General features: G+C 39.1%; 1 protein-coding gene across 4 annotated transcripts in view; it reads left to right on the top strand.

Moving 5' to 3' along the window:
* DIP2C (disco interacting protein 2 homolog C) overlaps positions 1-15,473 on the top strand; it is a 316,626-nt gene that overhangs the window by 188,942 nt on the left and 112,211 nt on the right. For all 4 annotated transcript variants that reach the window (XM_032099479.1, XM_032099487.1, XM_032099504.1 and 1 more), the window contains 2 exons: positions 9,539-9,664; positions 10,515-10,724. In XM_032099479.1, the coding sequence (XP_031955370.1) occupies positions 9,539-9,664; positions 10,515-10,724 (336 nt within the window). The remainder of the gene's footprint in view (positions 1-9,538; positions 9,665-10,514; positions 10,725-15,473) is intronic.

The following is a 15,473-nucleotide window of genomic DNA, read 5'->3' as shown; positions in this document are numbered from 1 at the left end:
AAAAAAAGTTGAAGAAAAACTCTGGCAAATATGTAATTTGTATGACCACATCCTTGCTTTTGACCCAGCAAAAAAAGTTTGTGAGGATAAGTGTAGAACTCTTGAGGAACATTCTTAGAAGATCTCTGGAGAGAGACAAATATAAAGTTAGTTTAGTTCAGATTGCATAGTAAGGGGACCTGAGATGAGATCACTGTGTGAAGCTGACTTCCAGATTGCATTACAAATGGGACAATAAGTAAATGGAGGGATGGAAATTATTAGTGGGAGACCTGCATGTTGGGGTTTTATTTCACTTCTGGGTAGAGTTAATATAATTTAAAAACTCAGAGTTTTGAGAAAAACATTTTAAAATTAACTTTATTATAATACCTGAAGAATCCAAATTAAAGCAAAAACTATGCCTTTCAGCAAAACCAGCAGTGAAGTCATAGAGAGTTCAGTCTGCTGTTTTGGTGTCCTCTGTTTCCAGCATGTAAGCTCTGTGTCTCTCAGCTTGCCCATACAGCTTTCCCAGCCACGTGTTGAGCTCCTCCCTTCCTTCCACTCAGAATTATGGATTACTGCCATGCCAGCCAAAGTGGAAGATGACAGCTATGCTTCTCTCCTTTAGAGTTAAGCTTTCTGACCACATGAAAACATACCAAGCATCTGGTTTGTGCATGTGTGCAGCAGGTGGGGACAGAAAATGCTCGGGAGGTGCTCAGCATTGGCTGAAGGATGGCACAGCCCTTTGCGGAGTGCACAGAGCTTCCTGCACCAGTGGGACTTGCAGCATCCTTGAAAAGCCAAGTCTTTTCCAGTGGCACATTTATGGGAGTGCACATCTTTTCTAAACCACTGACTTTTCAATGCCAAAAATGGTACAGATTAACAAAATTCAGCCCCAAAATTCATGAAAGCAGAATTTTCCCCTGCATATCCATGCATCCCCAGTTCCCAGTAAAGCCAGAGGCCTAGTATATATAGCTTAAACATCCCAAAGACTGAAACTTGCACACATAAGTTGTTTTTTGAAAGGTAAGCAATGGTTTATTTCTGCTAGTAACCTCCACAGCCCTCCTATAAATGAGAGTCATCTTAGAGCAGCTGTTCTTGCTTTCAGTCGTGTGTTGACTGTTGTGAATGCCATATTTCAGAATTAATAGCACACCTGCTTCCAGATGGAGAAAAATTAGGTGTCACACTGTTTGGGCCGTGTGCTTTCCTATCTTAAAACCCAGAGAGATTGTGAAAGTGTTCTGAGACTGCTTCATTATAGCATCACCCACAGCAAAGATCTGTTATTATATGGACTCACTTTCACATTCCCAGGGGTGAGATGATTTCCCAGGGACTGATCTGTGTTGGGTGAACACAGCAACTTTTATGAAATCACTTGCCCCGTATCTGCCTGAAAATAACTCAGTGCTGTCAACCCAGGACAACTAAAAGACAAAACCCAACTGTAATCTGTTCTGATCATACCACATTTACCATGTTTCACCCTATTTAGTATGTCCTGATTGCATTTCCAATAAATGTAGCTACCAAGTTATCTCTATTCAGAGTATTTACAAGCCACTTATTAGGAAATGAATTCTCAGTGTATCCTTTGTTTCCATGGTAGCTCTAACAAAGGTCTGATTAAACTCATAAGCAACTTTCGTGCTTTCAACTACTGGTTTCTTATAAGACTGCAATTACCAACCTTCTCCCTGTATAATTACTTAGCATACAATTCCTATACTTAGCATTGTCTTATCCAGAATTTTCAGCCAAAATCCACCTTTGATAATGCTATTTTCCTAAAATATCAGCTGTCTCCCTGTAATAACTAGAAAGTGTTTTGATTATTCTGTTGCACTCTGTGTTGATGCAGCAGAAAATGCCCTTGCTCCCATTGCCTCTTCTGTCTGTTCTTCCAGCTGTTTTCCTTGTTGCCATCCCAGATGCTTGCTTCCCTATGACAAAGATTTATTTGTGGTTTTACTTATTTGTTAAATGTCTGACTTCAGGGCTGATCCTCTACTGCAATATAAATAAGACATAACTATGTATTATATGTACATAAATAACCTCTAATTAAAAATCCTTTGGCATTCTCAACTCATTAGAACAGAGCATCGGCCTTCTTGATCTTAATAATCTGCCATTCTCTGAGTGAGTTAGTTGTGTTTGAGGACTATCCTGTAACAAGCAAGGAGTCTGAACCTTCTCAGTCCTTAGGCCTGTCTTACTCCCAGTTGTGTCATCCATCATGTTACCAGGAATTGGCTACTAATGCAAAGGAATAAAGATTGTTTCCAATGGCTAGCTCAAAACACAAAAAAAAAGAAGATGACAAAAGAGCTCAGGGGAGAAGAATGAGAGGAATTACATGAGCCAAAATGAAGAAACAGAAGAGATCGATGAATTCAGACCACAACTAGGTTTGTCTCCAGGCAGTTTTATTCTTCCAGGGGTAAGTCCTCTGAAAGGAGGGGTGGTAGTAGTACCATTACCTCACAACAGGCAAACCAGGCTGCAGAAGATGGTAGGGACTCTGTTAGGTAATTCGGCATCTGTACAGAAAAAATTAGTCAACAGCTTTTTTTTCATATTTGTGTTTCTTAAACAGCTGGTGATTGCATATGAAGGCTTTATAATTCCAGCAAAACTGAAAACGTGAGCAAAACCAGCAGAAGGAATATATTTTGTCATAAACAGAGGCAGGAGCAGATTGTACAGTCTCGATTCTAGCAGTGCACGACTCCCGTCTACAGCCAGTCTAATTTCTTGTCTTAAAAAGGGACAGGGCTGCGTGGCAAATGAGATACAGGAGAACTACTTGACACACAACTGCAAGACCTGATTTAAGTACAAAAGAAGATAATGTTTTTCTTTTGTGTGCTGAGGCATTTTATGGAAGGGCTGTGAGGAAAAGTTTTATGATGTGGAATTTTTTAATGAAGCTGTTGCTTGTCGTGGGAGGAGCACCCTGTTCTCTGATCCATGCAGAACTCATACCCAGATCCCTGATCTGTGACAAGGTACTGCTTTGCTTACAGTATTTTGAGTGTTTGACATACCTATGGAGAAAATGCAGCTAATGTTGAATAAAGGAAGCTGCTGAGGCATGTTAAACTTATATAGGGGGAAAAAAAGTAACCGCCCCTCCACCTCGAGGAAGAATGCAACTGTAATTTGTTGAATAGGTTTTTGTTCTTTTAAAAAAGAAGATCTGAAGAAAAAGGAGCAAGTTCATTCTGCTAAAATCTACAAAGGTCTGTAGGAGGACTAGGAATTTGCAGCATATTTCAAATGTCTCAGTTCCAGTTCAGGGCTTTAAAGGACACTCTCTCTGGCCCAAGTAAGGGATGGGCATCCCTGTTCATGGGGTGTAAGGGGTAGGGTGAGTCAGGATTATGCTTGGTGCCAAACGAGGATGCACTCTTTGGAAGAGTGCTCTTCTAGCAGCTGTAGAGAAACACGAGATACTGCAGCAGGGCTCCATATGTGGAGCAGGAAATGGCTGACCTTGTTCATCACACAACAACTGGTTTTTGCTTCAGGAAAGGAAGACTGATTTGCTTGTGGAGACAGCTGAGCCTAGAAGGATCATACATACTGTCTTCCCCAAAGGAAATGACTAGGAGAGTGCAGCTTGTCATAGAGGGAAGTCACCACTTGTTCTAAGTATGCATATATTTGTGCAAGAATGAGAGAAAATATGTTCCCCAAAAAAAGCATCATGAAAAGTTCCAAAGAGATTTATATTATCCCAGAGCCAGTTAAAACCACCCAGCTCAACTTCTGACTAAATAAAAATTTGTAGTGTTCTGCCCATGATGCCTTATCCTGGTCTTAAAATCAAGAGTCATACATGGTTAGAAGAGGAAAAGGGATTTTACTTTGGTATTTATTTTAAGGATCCTTAGGTGCACATGTCCAGGTTATATGCATTGAGATGCACCCCGCCCAATATGCCTCAAAAGATCGGGTATAATATTATAGTTTTTACTAATTAGCATATCTATCAAAGATTCCCCTATGAGAGGCTCAAGTGAGCCCCCCTCCCCAAGGAGCCTTCTCCTGGATGGTTCTATCTTAGTTTACAGAATGTGTTCTGGAGAGAACCTTGGGGTCTGGGGCACACTGATCCCTAACTACGAAGCTTCTAAGATGTTTAGTCTCTTAGCTTGACAAACAAGTCCAAGAATGTAGGGAAAAAGCACTGGGAATACAGAAGTTGTAAAAAGGTATAACAGGGGTATAAAAGAAAAGGCAAAAAATCTTCATGGCATCACCCAAAAAAGATTTCGGGTCATTGACAACATATGGAATAAATGGTTCAAGAACACTGTGAACAAGGAGTCAAAAATATCAGGAGTCTGAAATTAACAGTATTTATTTCTGTATTTCTGGGCATTACTATTTGACCTTTGACCACTGCCCACCTATCAGCAGTTAATACAGCTATCTCCCAAACATCTTCTGACATCTAGTCACCCCTTTTGAGAAAGGTGTCCGTATTAAGCTGGTGCTGTGCAGTAATGTCTGTTTTAGTGGGTTTGGCTTTTTTCCTAAACCTTTCCAGTTAAGTCAGGAGCACACCATTGTGCCAAGTTATGAGATAAACCAGATGAAGAGTGACTGCACTAAGCAGAGCACCTCCCAGGAAAGCTGGGCAATTCATCCTGCTGATGGCATGAGGAATTTGCAATAGATGAGAGTTTCTGGTTATGGAGCTCATTGGCCAAAGCCACAGGTCATCATCACTCTGGGAGCCTGAGCTTGCGGACCCGCATTCTCTGTGCCAGTTTTAATTTCTCTCCCCTTTGTTTTGAGACCTCATCTCTTGCATAATAACAGATCATTAGTTCTTTGAAAGGAAACTTTCTCTTTACCAACTGCTTGTTTTTACAGTTCCACTTCCTTTCCATTTCACTTACTGACTTCACTCCCAAAAGTATGCTTGCCCTTTCTATCCTGTCACAGAAAGTAAAGGGAGAGAATAAACAAGTAAAAATGCTTGAATACAACAGGGAAAAGACTGGGGACAGAGCTCTTTTGTCTGCAGTTTACAGCCTATAAGAAATACGTCAGGTTGAATGCTGAACACCAGGTTGATTGGTGTTAAGCAGGAAGCACAAGTTGAACAGTGAGTTTTCCCAAGCATTTCCCATTTATTGATTCTTTGAGTACAAACACACAAATTGGATTCAATGTGTGGCTGGCCAAGCTAAAACAGTGGAAGACAACAACAGATAAGTCACTGTGCGTTAGTTCCTACTACTGTAGACAGAGGTGATGATATTTTACTCTGTGTTCTAGATTTTCTGTTAGGACATTCTTGTGGAAAAGCCAGGTGGGAAGAGTAAAATGATTTTTTACCTACAGGAGAGCTTTGAAGGGTCAGGATCTGGAGTAGTTTAATCAGCTGTAACTGTGTAGTTAGAATGTTGCATGAAAGAATATTTCACCTAAAAGTGTGTTTTTTCCACTTAGATACAGGACTTTCTCAGAAGACTTGAGTGCAATTACATCAAGGTATATTTGTGTTTGAAACTGTATCAGAAGTTTATAGTAGGTGAGAAATTACAGCAAGCAACCTTATAAGGAAATACAGAGAAGTGTTCTTTTTATGGGTTTTTTTTTTTGTGTGTTGTTTTTGGACTAAGTTTTCATACTTGAACAATTTTTTTCAGGAAAAATTAATGAGAAATCTGTGTTTTATAGCAATACTCAATCACAGTATGATGAATTTAGTTAGTCTGAGCATGCTAGGATAGATTGAGAAGGAATTCAGACACTTTTGTCAGACCTGCAAGACAGGGGCATCACCCTACCCGAGATGGTTTGAAATTCTAATATGATGTTCCTGCTGATACTGTGTGTGATATGTGGAGAATACAAACTGCTTTGTGATGATGGGGTTCGGGGGGAATAGCAGTTTCCTGTCCCAAAGGAACTTGGATACATCTTCGCACTTTGTCCCAATGAGCATCGAAAATGTGGCTTCCTTTCTTTAAAGAACAAGGAGCATCCAGCTACTATTGTATAAATTCCTGCGGCAAGTCTCCTCGTATTTTTTCAGTAGCTGTTAGGGACAGATTTGAGGAAGCAGTGAGTTACATACAAAATGATGGACACCACAGCCCATCTTTCACCAAGGTGAAGGGAAAGTGCTACCACACTCCTGTTCAAATTCATGAGAAGCAGATCACCAGGGACACTGGTGGAGAACATACATTTCAACTTGGATTTAAATCCATGATGCATGAAAGTACAAGAAGAGATTGTTAGTTGCATTTTGGTTAACATTCCCTGTGCTACATAAGAAAGTTGGCTCGTAGATCAGAAATGCAGAGCTAAAGCCTAGAGAAAAGCAAAGCGTGTGCAACGTGTATATCTGAAGCTGGTATTTGCTGGGAACAAACCTCCTTACTGTTTTTGTCTTGCTGTGGTTACAGGATATTGTAAGCCATGAGTTGTTCTCAAGTATAATTCTGAAGTATCAGTCTGGCTTTCCCTCACCTCTCTGATTTCTCTGTACTTTAGGTCTTGGTCTCTGGGCATGAATGGCTTGAATGCTGTTCATTAGCTTATCCAAGTCCCACTCTGTACAAGACTGTCCAGACAGGTTAAGAGCATTTTTAGAACCTGCCAATAGGCTTTTGCTCCAAAGGAAGACCATACAATCTATATATTCATTATATGCCTAATTATATAGTTATTCATTCTTTACCTAATCCTTAGCCATTCTTTATATGCATAAAGGCACTTTGTTTAGCCAAGAGTTTTATTCCTGAGAGAGAACATTGTGAAAAGTTTTTCACCCAAGCTTGACTGTTTATGCTGCATTTTATTCTTCTCACCCTAAAACCCTGGAAACTCTTGTTGATGCTCCCTGGACCATCTCTGGACTATCTGTCCTCAGCATTTTCTGGACACGTGTCCTGGGTTTTTTTGGTAGCCTCCATAGAGTAATGCCTTCTAAATATTTGAACTTGCAGGCTGGGCTGGGAGCAGGTGTGCATGTTCCTTCTTCCCAGTCAGCTTCCCTCTTGTTTATTCAGAGTTTCTTATCTTTGACATTGTTTTTGCTTTCCTGTGAGGCTTTGGGTTTGGTTTTTTTAGCAATCTATAGTGTGGTTTATTCCATGGTAGCCCATTACAAATAAACATATCAAGAATGTGTCTTATTGAGAAAACAGTTCAATTCCTGGACTCCTGTGGACTCATTTGAAAATTAAAACCCTGCAGAGTGTTTTTAATTAAGCTGATGAGTCTACCTTCTTATATCAAAACACCATCAAAAAAGAAGTCAAAAATTGACAAGTTATGATTCAGTGTCCAGCTGTCACTAAGCATTTTAATGATTTTCTGTCAGCTGTCCTCCTTTAAAAAACTTTGGAAGAATTTCTTCTCCCTCCTGACAAAGTTAAAAAACAATCCTATGTACAATAATATACAAATAGTTCCTCATGTGTTGATCAGCAAAATTTATTTTCTTCCAAAAATTCTTTTTTCCAAAAATTGCTGTGGAGTGTTGGTTTGTTGAGCTTTTTTAAAGGGAAAGCTTTTTTTTTTCTTTTTTTTTACTGCTAGATATCTAATTGCTATCCTTTGAAGGAAAATCAAGAATTTTCCCTCTTTAACAGATAAGAAACTATTAGGGAGCTTGTTCAGTCCTGTGTACCTTATTGACATTGGTGTGAAATGAGCAGATAGGAATTTATCTTGGGGTCATGCTGTTAGGTAAAGTCTTAGATTGTTTATTTTCATAGCCTGATACTTTTCACATAAATTTTCTTATAGTTTTCACATAAACTTTTCATCAGTTTTTAATTATAATTAATTATAAGAAAACTTTCTGCTTTAAAATAATGACAGGAGGGAAATTATTCTCTGGGTTGATGATAACATTGGTCTTCCTTCATTTTGGTCCATTGGCAGCACGACTCTTTCATCTTTTGAGAATGGTTTTCCAGCTTTGCTGTTACTTTTCTTGCTTTGCTTTGCTGCTATGCTCATCCTCTTCATGATTTAAAACAAAAGAAAGTGACTCACAGAAGCAGCTGGTAATGTTATTTTTCTTACTCTTCCTTGTTGTACTTCTAGTGAGAGGTGCTTAAACCCTGGCTGAAGATAGGAAACACCATTATTGGAAATAAGACACTGCAGCGCTTATCATCTAATGCTTCTAATCATCCTTCCAGATTGTTACAGAGGTGTGATTCAACCAATGCTTCTTTAAATAAGGAGATATATAGATAGATAGATAGATAGATATATGCGCTCTTCTGTTTCCTGTTGCTTTTCTTGTGTCACACTGCCCATTCAGAGCTGCCGCCACATCCATACAGGAGTAGGATAATGACTGCGTGCTGCCAACCCAGCCTGTGGGGGTGGTCTTCAAGCAGATTCAGCAGCAGCTGAAGTGGGATCACTCTGGATTAGACCTGATTCACTGTGCTCCTGCTTCACAAATGGAAATAGCTAAATTATGCACCCAAATTGCTGTATTTTCTACAGCTGACCAGTGGCAACTGGTTAAGAGGCAAGATATCAGATGGTCAATATATGTGGCAACTTTTTTAGCCACAAGAAACTTCTGTTGGCTGCCATGTCTTTTGCATACATTCTCCTCGTGTGAGTCTTGTCCCAAATCCATAGAAATATGCAGACAAACAGTGCAAGGTAGTAAACTAAAGGCAGACTTATTTCAATGTGTAGTTATAGTAGTAATTCAAAAATGGTGCTTAAAACAAAGTCATTATCAAAAAGGCACTCGCATCTTTTTGACACGGTAAATAGCCTTTTTCGAACTTTGGGAGGCAGGCAGCTATAAATACATGTGAAAAGTAGAGAAGCTGTCCACTGGCTATATCCCCAAGGAGAAGGGATCTGTTGGATACTGCGGAGTGGGCTGGTGTGAGCTGTGTGCAGCACCTGCCTGAAAAGCACCAGGTCTGTGCTTAGAGTGGTTTTTTCCTCATTCCACCTCAGGCCAACCTTACGTAGTACTTATTTTTCTGTGAATAATGCCAAGTGACAGGGGCAGGAGAAGGATTTGGGAATGAGGGACCTGTTGCCATTTCTGTTGTGGCATTTAACATACCTCTTACCCTTCAAGCAAATGTTCTTGTTCACTTACTCTGTGTGACTTTTGTGTAAATTGGAAACCTTATTTATTTAAAAAATGGACAACAATAATACACCACAGTTCCACTGAAAATGGCAATGGTCACTGAAGTAACAGCTCCTGGTTAAACAAAGGTTTGCTCTCGGGAAGTGATGTTCCTGCTCTTCAAATACTGCAACACTGTTCTGGGAATATCATACAGCACAAAGGGCTTGTTTGTTGGTACAGCACTTTTCACTGTAGCTGCTTTTTCTACAGTGAGGAGAACTCCTGCAGTTCCTCTGAGATCCCATGTGTTCCTGGCCTTCCATCATGGGATGTGCGTTGTCAGCCCAGCTGGCACACACATGAACCTGCAACAGGTGTGCTGGATGGGCAAAGAACAGCTCCTTTCTGTCTAACTCTGGCTTCAAACCTCTTTCCTTCTAGATGTCCACACAGAAGCAGTGCAGGCAGCCCTTGCTAAACATAAAGAAAGGAAAATGGCAGTCCCCATGCCCTCAAAACGACGTTCATTGGTGGTGCAAACATCAATGGATGCCTACACACCTCCGGGTGAGTATCTCTCTATTTTTAAATATTAAATTGAATGAGAATTTTTAAAATGGTTCTTTGTGCTGCTATGAGCTGCTAATCTGTCAGCATAGATAGAAATGGAAATGTCATTTGATGCACACCAATCTTCATTGAGGTATGTTTGAAGAGAAGGTGAACTGAGTAGTGGAAAAGTCAACAGGGACAGTTCACATGATTGCTTTGCCCTTGGTGATACCTTAGCTTGCACCAGTCCTTTTAGGCTTACAAGAACCTAACTATGGCCAGCTTGTCATTCTTTATGATAGTCTAAGTTCCCTTCACGTTTCTGGTTTATTCCCTAACAATGTAATCTAACATTGTCTTAGCAACTAGTTGTGCCATTCCTTTTCAAGTTTATCTGCTTTTTTTACCTACTAGATTGTGAAAATACCTCATATCTCATGCTTCTCATACTCACTGAATCCAGCTGGGACTCCCATTTCACTGAGGATTGGTCTTTGTACAATTGTATAAGTGTCTCACAGATTTTGTGGAGTGAGCTTGGGAAAGTTTTTTTTTTGTTCTCTCCTGGCTGGAAATCTTCAGAAAATTCTGTGTTTAACATTACAAAGGAAGACTTTAATTATCCTTTTTTTTTTTTTTTTGTGTACAATAATACACACGCCATGACCTTAGAGCAGGAGATGTGCACGGTTAGCAACTGACTTAGTTTCAGGGTTTTCAGTAGTGCAGTTTTCTCATTATGTTTGCCTGCCTTCCTGAGATTTTCTTAATGGCACTTTCTTTAGATTTGTGATGTGAATATGAGTTATTTCTATTAAGAAAACCCCAAAGGACTGCAAGCTAACAGGCTGTTTTTAATTACTAGATACTTCTTCTGGTTCAGAAGACGAAGGCTCTGTACAGGGCGACTCCCAGGGAACTCCCACCTCAAGCCAGGGGAGTATAAACATGGAACATTGGATCAGTCAAGCGATCCACGGCTCTACCACATCAACCACTTCCTCCTCCTCGACACAAAGTGGAGGCAGTGGTGCTGCACACAGACTAGCTGATGTTATGGCTCAAACTCATATAGGTCAGTATAGAGATGTGTTGAGTGTGTCCAGTTTAACATGAATTTTGACTCTCAGGTTCAGCTGATGCTGCTACATGAAGTCTTACAGAAGCCTTTCCTTTCTTCTTTGCTTTTTAATATTTACATGTATTATATGGAGAGATAGTCCTACGTTCCTATTTCAGGAGGGGAAAAACATAGCAGTTTGGATTTGGGGGTAAACTTATGTTGTGGCAAACAGGGTCTAGCTATTGGTTACCAAATACCTTAAAATGTACAGTTCTGTGACTTCCGTTACTTAGCGCTATAAAGGATCCTCTGTAGGATTCATCAGTAAGGAAAATCAGTGCATGCATCATTAGGGATTGCTTGCATATGAGTTTCCCCCACTGCTGCACCACTTTAATTACATAGCTTGAGTGATTTTTGATAATTCTGTTAACAGTAGTCCTCTTAAACATATTTTTTTCTGCCCTTAATTGAATTTAGAATACTTGAACTGGGATATCTAGCGATTATACTCCATGGGAGAGACCATTATATAGCTTCAGAAAAGGGAGCTGTTGTTATTAATAGCTTGTTTATTTCCTTTGGAAAGATCCTAGGAAGTCAAAGCTTTCTTTGCATTAGGGCTAAGCTTCACAGACATAATTCCTGAATACTGTGCCATTGACCCTAGTCTTTATTGACATGAGGCAGCTATTTGATTGGATATGCGGAAAGCAAGGCTTGATTTCCTTTCACTCTTCAGCTGCTCATCATACAAGGCACTTGCTTTGGGTGTGTTCTTGCTGGGGTGTGTATTTTGGGCTCTCACTGAAAATCTGTTGAAGTCTGTGTTGGAACAGATAAAGCAATCTTACTACTGTCTTACTACAGTTTATGTGACTGTTCTCAACCTTTTCAAGTGTATGTAATGAGATACATGAAAGCTTCTTCAGTATTCCTGGTTTTATGTGCTGGAACAAGAGTACATATCCCTTGGTTTTTGCTATCAGTATAGCTTGATGTAACACCTGTATTTTCAGTAATCCTCTCATCGCGATCTGGAACTGCTGAATTGCAGTCAGGGGAAGAACTCGTATTGTATTCATAAATTCATGCTAAATGAATGCTTAGAAACTTGTTTTAGAAACACATACACTTGGAAACACATTAATCATTGCATTTGATTATTTTCTGTGACTTCATCTTGAAATGCTACAGGAAATTATAGCATAGAGAATTAAATTTATCCAAACTCTGAAAGGTTGCATTACTCACACACCAAGTCTTAATGTGTCTTTAAAAATAGCTTCTTTATAATTTGACATTTTGGTAATTTTAAATCTGGCACAGTAAATCTTCTTTTATAATCACTAAGTTTGTGGTAAATAATACAGCATTTATAGAGCTAAATTAAGATGGCACTATTCTGCAGAAGAGGGAAACTACTATTTTTTATACTTGTTTTATTGTGCCTTGTTGTTGACTAGAAAGATCTTGCCTTTGAAGGAAGCAGCTGAGCTTACCTCAGTGTATGCATATTTTCATTTGTTCTGACAATAGGATACCTTAAATTGCAACTCTTCTTGGACAGTAGTTGAGGTGTAGTAATGTAAAGGTTGTTTGGGCACAAAATATGAGTGATGAGACTGGGGTCTTATGGTTGCCATCAGTCATTGTTGCTAAAGTCACTGGAAATGTAAGAGAAGCTGCACAGTTGATAACTCTAAGATGTATTTCTTCATGGGTGAGCTGCATCCTTTAAGAATTTGAAATTAAATTGCTATTTTGTTTCTTTCCCATCCAAGAAGGTAAATTTTGCATTTAAATGTATTCTAAGAGGTAATAGATTTGGAGTATTCCTACAGAAAGCCTGGCTCTTTGCAGGGCAGTGGGCCAGTGATGGTGAATGAATACATGTCTTTGGCAGGAGAGTAGATGAGAGAGAAGAGTAATCCTGTTCCTTAAAGTTCCTCAGCTACCAGAGACAGTTTTTTCTTGGTCACAAAGAACATACGTTACCATGGCTTGATGTTTGGTCCAGGGAATTCTTCTCCAGAGACAGGCCAGCCTGCAAGAGAGAAGGTGCCAATTTTACTCTGAAGGTGCCAATTTTAAAAATACAAATTCAAAGTGCAACAGGGAAGACCTTAATGATAACCCAAAAAAGCCCTCCATTCTGATATCCACTAGGATTTTACCTCCAGAGTGCATCACAGAATGAAAGGGAGATTTTTTCCAGTTTAAGTATAATAATGCAGGCCTGAAAAGGGATTTGATAAAAAGCTTTGGCTACAATATAATCAGAGTTATCTTTGTGACTCATTTCGATAATTTGCGTAAGATATGATATGCTTTTAATGTTATACTGTTCATTTAATTTGATTGCCGCTGCTTTATTGTGGCCAAAGTTTTAGTTTGGGATAGATATAATTTTAATATTTATTCTCAGCTTTAAGATGCTCAGCTGTCTGCATTAAGCTACAGGGAAAGTCTTCAGTTTGGCATAGGTGTCACAGTTGGGTTCAGTAATTCTTGAATTTAGAGGTCAAACCAGTGAAATCTGTAAAAAAAATCTAGTGTTCTGACCCTTCTTTGGGTCAGTACTGTGCATATTTCTAAGATCTTTAACCTTTCTTTTGTTGGTATTACATGGTTTGGATTTCTGTGTATATAAAAATCAGGGACAGAAAGCACAGCCCAGAGCTCACAAGGTTCATGCAATGAAAATTACACAGTGCTTGCCTATGACTGTAAATCTTTATAGTTAATCATGTCATTTCAAAGTGTTGATCCTATAGATGCATTTAATGTTTCTTTTATATGCTTCAAATATGTTTCTGTTTGAAAATCAAAGGCTTCTATCCACATTAAAGGCTACATAGATTGCTAATCAAATAAATATAAAAACATGTGCCATAAGCATGGCTGATAGTTTTCAAACAACTGAAAATTCTTGTGTTCTGTGGGGAATGTTAACTTATACAGGAGACTAGTTTAAAATACAATCTGTCACCTGGACATCAGTACAAGAAAAACCCAGCTACAAGAGCTGCATCTCTGACCCTGGATTTCCCTTCCCTGACAACCAGAAGAGCCAGCTCATTTGGGAGTAAAAGCTGCATTTTCTTCAAGCACAGCGTTGCAGGAATGCTTTTTGAGTTCCCTGAGACTTTTCAAATACCTGCTGCTTATGTGAGCTTCCGAACCTCCACTGGAAGTATTCCTCCACTTCTTTGCCTCTCCTCAGACGTGGGGCTTTGTCAGTGCATGGGCTCTATCCCTACATGAACATGCTCTGCTTTGTTGGGCCTTTCTGATCTTCATGAAATGGGGTAAATGATGTCACTCCAGTGGAAGAAATGAAGAGAGCCTTAACTGGAAACAGCTGTTCTGTCTGTGATCCTCTAATGCAAGGATATTGGAAGAGATGGGAATAGGAGGTGAATATGTATCTTTGATGGAGGAAGTACTTTGAAGTCATGCAGCTGTCACAGTTTCTACTTTTTAGTGAACAGATGTGTCAGGATCATGATTCTTAATGAAAGCTCAGACAGTTCTTTGAGTTACCTGACATAAGACCAAGCAACTCTCTACAGATCGTGTCCATAGCCAAAGCTTGGATTGAATGTTCTATATTAAAAAAGGGTACATTTCACATAACATAACAATTATCTTTTTCTTTAGAAGTCATTCAGACCAAAATTTTGTCTGTATGATTTTCATTTCTCCAAGCCTGACTCTGAGACATGAACTGACCAAATATTTGTAAATCTAATGGATGAAACTTAGAGGTAGATACTGCCATGATAAGACATCTGTAAAGCAGATACTATAAAGGAACACGTCAAGACAAACCTTAATATTCCTCTTCTTCGGGATAAAAGTAAATAGCAGCTGGGCACTAGAACTCTTTGACTGACCTGTGGTGGCAGCCTTGGGTAGAGAGCTTCTTTTAGGCAACTTCAAGTGCAAGTGCTGTCTGTTCAAAAGGAAACCCTTTTACAAAAGAGCAGGACTCCTGTTATGTTCTTTCCCCCTCCTCAGCACCATGTGTAACAAAGAAGAATTTGGTTTAAGCGCAGAGTTCTGAAGGGAGAACATCCCTGCTCATGTATCTTCTGCCCCATGCATTAAAAAAAATTTAATCTTTAACTCCAATTCACTTTGCCCTGTAAAGTCTGAAAGATGGAAATACTTCACTGGAAAGATGTAAGCAAATACAGCTCACTTTAAAAATACCTTCTCATGTTATTGATAGCTGACTAAGTACAATTATTTTCTTAGTCATGATCTCCCATATGCATAGCAAAACTGCATTATAAGTAAAGAGAAAGATAAACATCAGCATTTTTTAATTCACTTAGTTATTGAGTAATACAATCATGATCTATAAAAAGCTCTTGCCACTTAACAGGAAAGGGCAAAAAATTGTGCTGAGTCTAAAATAGTTGATAATGACAAGAAATTTAAAAGGAAGACATTATTCAAGCCATTACCAGCATAAGCTTCATTGTTCAATCTATTGTATTTCAACTGTCACTTATAGCACAATATAAGGTGTTTGTTCAGTAAAATTGTAACAATGGACATGATCAGAAGCAAAAGCTCCAACTGGACATTTGTAGAATGCACGACATTTTGAGTTGGTCAAAAAAAGCCATTTCATTTTCCTCAACCAGATAATATGATTGGGTGATAGGATTGAGCCCTTATGATGTTATGAATATAAACATTAAATAACAGCTGCAGACATTAATGTCATGTCTTAAATTTTCATGATGA

This window comes from Corvus moneduloides, chromosome 1 (genome assembly GCF_009650955.1).
Source record: "Corvus moneduloides isolate bCorMon1 chromosome 1, bCorMon1.pri, whole genome shotgun sequence".
In the NCBI taxonomy this organism is placed as follows: domain Eukaryota; kingdom Metazoa; phylum Chordata; class Aves; order Passeriformes; family Corvidae; genus Corvus; species Corvus moneduloides.
The sequence above is the reverse complement of the archived record's forward strand: the minus strand, read 5'-3'. Positions and strand labels throughout refer to the sequence as shown.